We start from the raw sequence: 2,170 nt of genomic DNA, 5'->3' as shown, positions 1-2,170 counted from the left end.
AAGTGGCACCCTTGACTTAGGAATATATTACCGGTCAATTATGGCCACTTAACTATAATCCATGCTTAATTATCTGTAACGGTTGTCATTTTAGAACTATTCATTATAGAATTTTGATTTCAGGAGGAATACCGTGTGAAGAAAGTAGCGACATCAGTCGGCGGGTCATGTAATTCTCTCACGTCAGCGATGGCGCTGGGCTCACTCGTCATGTACGTGCGAGCTCTCTTGGAAACAGACCAGGCATTCCAGTATGATGTTCTCATGTAAACTATATACAGATATTATATAATTAAAATTAAACAAACATTCATTTTATTGGGACCTTGTAAAATAATTGCACATCTGATGATTGGTTCATCGCATATTTAATGATCAATCACAAGATATGGGGAAAATAAATAAAATGATGAGATAACGTACATAACTAATTAAAATAATTTATTTACTATACATATTACATCTACAAATTACTTGCTAATTGCTGCACTTGTGCAAACATCGACACGCTTGAATTTTTGTTTACTGTATTGTTGTGACGACATCGAACTCAGGACTCGCGTTATTTTGCTCGATTAGTATGCAGATTAAAACCAATAGTTGTAGTATGTAAAGGTGTTGAGCAAATTTTCCATCATAGCACGTACCTCTAGAGATATGCACCATATCTGTAGGTAATATAGCTGTTCTCCTTCGGTGTTATCATATTGGCATGGTGTCCATGTTTCTGATCCTTTGGGGGCATAGCGCAAGGAGAGTTCTTGAGTAATATCGGGATCTTCTCGGCGTTAATTCTAAAGTTGACCTCGTTGGCATTGATCGTTTCCGTCATTATTTTCTGGAAGCGGCAGGTCAACACCCAGAGTTCCTGCTGCCCCTTCAGGTTATTGACGACTTTGACGCCACTAGCGAACTGCAGGGTCTCTCTGTTAATTGCTATTGGATGGAAGTTCCTTGTAGAGAACTCGGTAGCGGAGTTCCAACACCAGACACTGGGTGGGTCCATCAACCCGAAGTAGAGGATACCGTTGCGGTCCATAGCTTGAGCTGCTGACTGATTTGGTCGCTCCTCCGGGAAAGGCTGTTAACAAGGAAAACATTAAAATGTTAGTAAACCGTGTTGAAGTACCTGGTGTATGCTCTAGTAACTTTTTAGGCATTTGATACACAATTAATGAACTTTCGTAGATTTGTAAAAAAAGTAAGTGTAAGAATTTTAATGGGTATTATTATTCACCTTCGTTCCAAATGAAAGCTTAACTTAAATAAACAGAGGCACGTTAAGTATCAAACAAAATCTTATGAAGAGTTTAAGTGATATTGGTAAAAAAAGGGTTCCTAATGTTAAACAAAAAACATTTAAGAATTTACAAGTATTAACGTTAATTGTAGTTTGTCTAAGTAAGGGTTGTGCTTTGATTCAGGTATACAAACATAGCTACATGTTTCAAAGTTCACTAAGTAAGTAAATGCCTTGATTTTATTTTTTATCTGCGTACTTACATTCATAGAATTTGCTGGCGCATTACTGTTCTTAATAAAGGAGTCATTCCTGAGCAGGCTGGTGCTGACCACGTTCTCTGTGGTGGCAGCGAGCGCGTGGAAGTACAAGTAGCGCTCGCCGTCCGGTCGCAGCGGGGACAGTGCCATGCCCAGCACACCGTCCATCAACTCGAAAGACTCATCTGGAAAATACAAAATGTATCTGATATTATCAGTTTTTAATACTACAGAGTATTCGACATGTTAAAAGACAGGTGTTTTTTCCCGAAGTCTGTCATTACTAAACTCCATACTTCATACATATGTTTTTCTTTCATGTTTATTTGTAGCATCGTAAATGTAGTTCTCTTATTTTTATTTTATCTCTAGCAAAGAGGTTATAAGAATTTAATTCTTAAGTTAAATATCTGATTTATAAATTAAAATTAATTTGATAATGGCATTATTAGTTACTATAGAATTATTCTCATTTTTGTTTGAGTTTTTCTTATTAGTAAATAAAAAGCTGCACCTTACAGTTTCAATTTGCGTGCTATATGTGATGATTTCTGTTGATTTACTAAATGCGTACTAGTTAATAAATTGTTAAAAGGTTGAACAAATACTTACTCTCTATGGTGAATGTGCCATGCGATGGGAATGGATAGCAAAGGCGGTGCTTGACTCG

General features: G+C 36.9%; 1 protein-coding gene across 1 annotated transcript; it reads right to left on the bottom strand.

The window, feature by feature from the left end:
* Window positions 1–415: 415 nt before the first annotated feature.
* LOC106109026 (major royal jelly protein 2-like) lies at window positions 416–2,167 on the bottom strand (the record flags this gene model as incomplete). Its single annotated transcript, XM_013290422.1, has 3 exons — window positions 416–1,081; window positions 1,504–1,685; window positions 2,113–2,167. Coding segments are annotated over 3 exons (669 nt in total), but the record flags the coding sequence as incomplete, so codon positions are not given.
* Window positions 2,168–2,170: the final 3 nt, after the last annotated feature.

This window comes from Papilio polytes, unplaced genomic scaffold (genome assembly GCF_000836215.1).
Source record: "Papilio polytes unplaced genomic scaffold, Ppol_1.0 DF821339.1, whole genome shotgun sequence".
In the NCBI taxonomy this organism is placed as follows: Eukaryota; Metazoa; Arthropoda; class Insecta; order Lepidoptera; family Papilionidae; genus Papilio; species Papilio polytes.
Note: the sequence above shows the minus strand (reverse complement) of the source record. Positions and strands in the feature narration are given on the sequence as shown.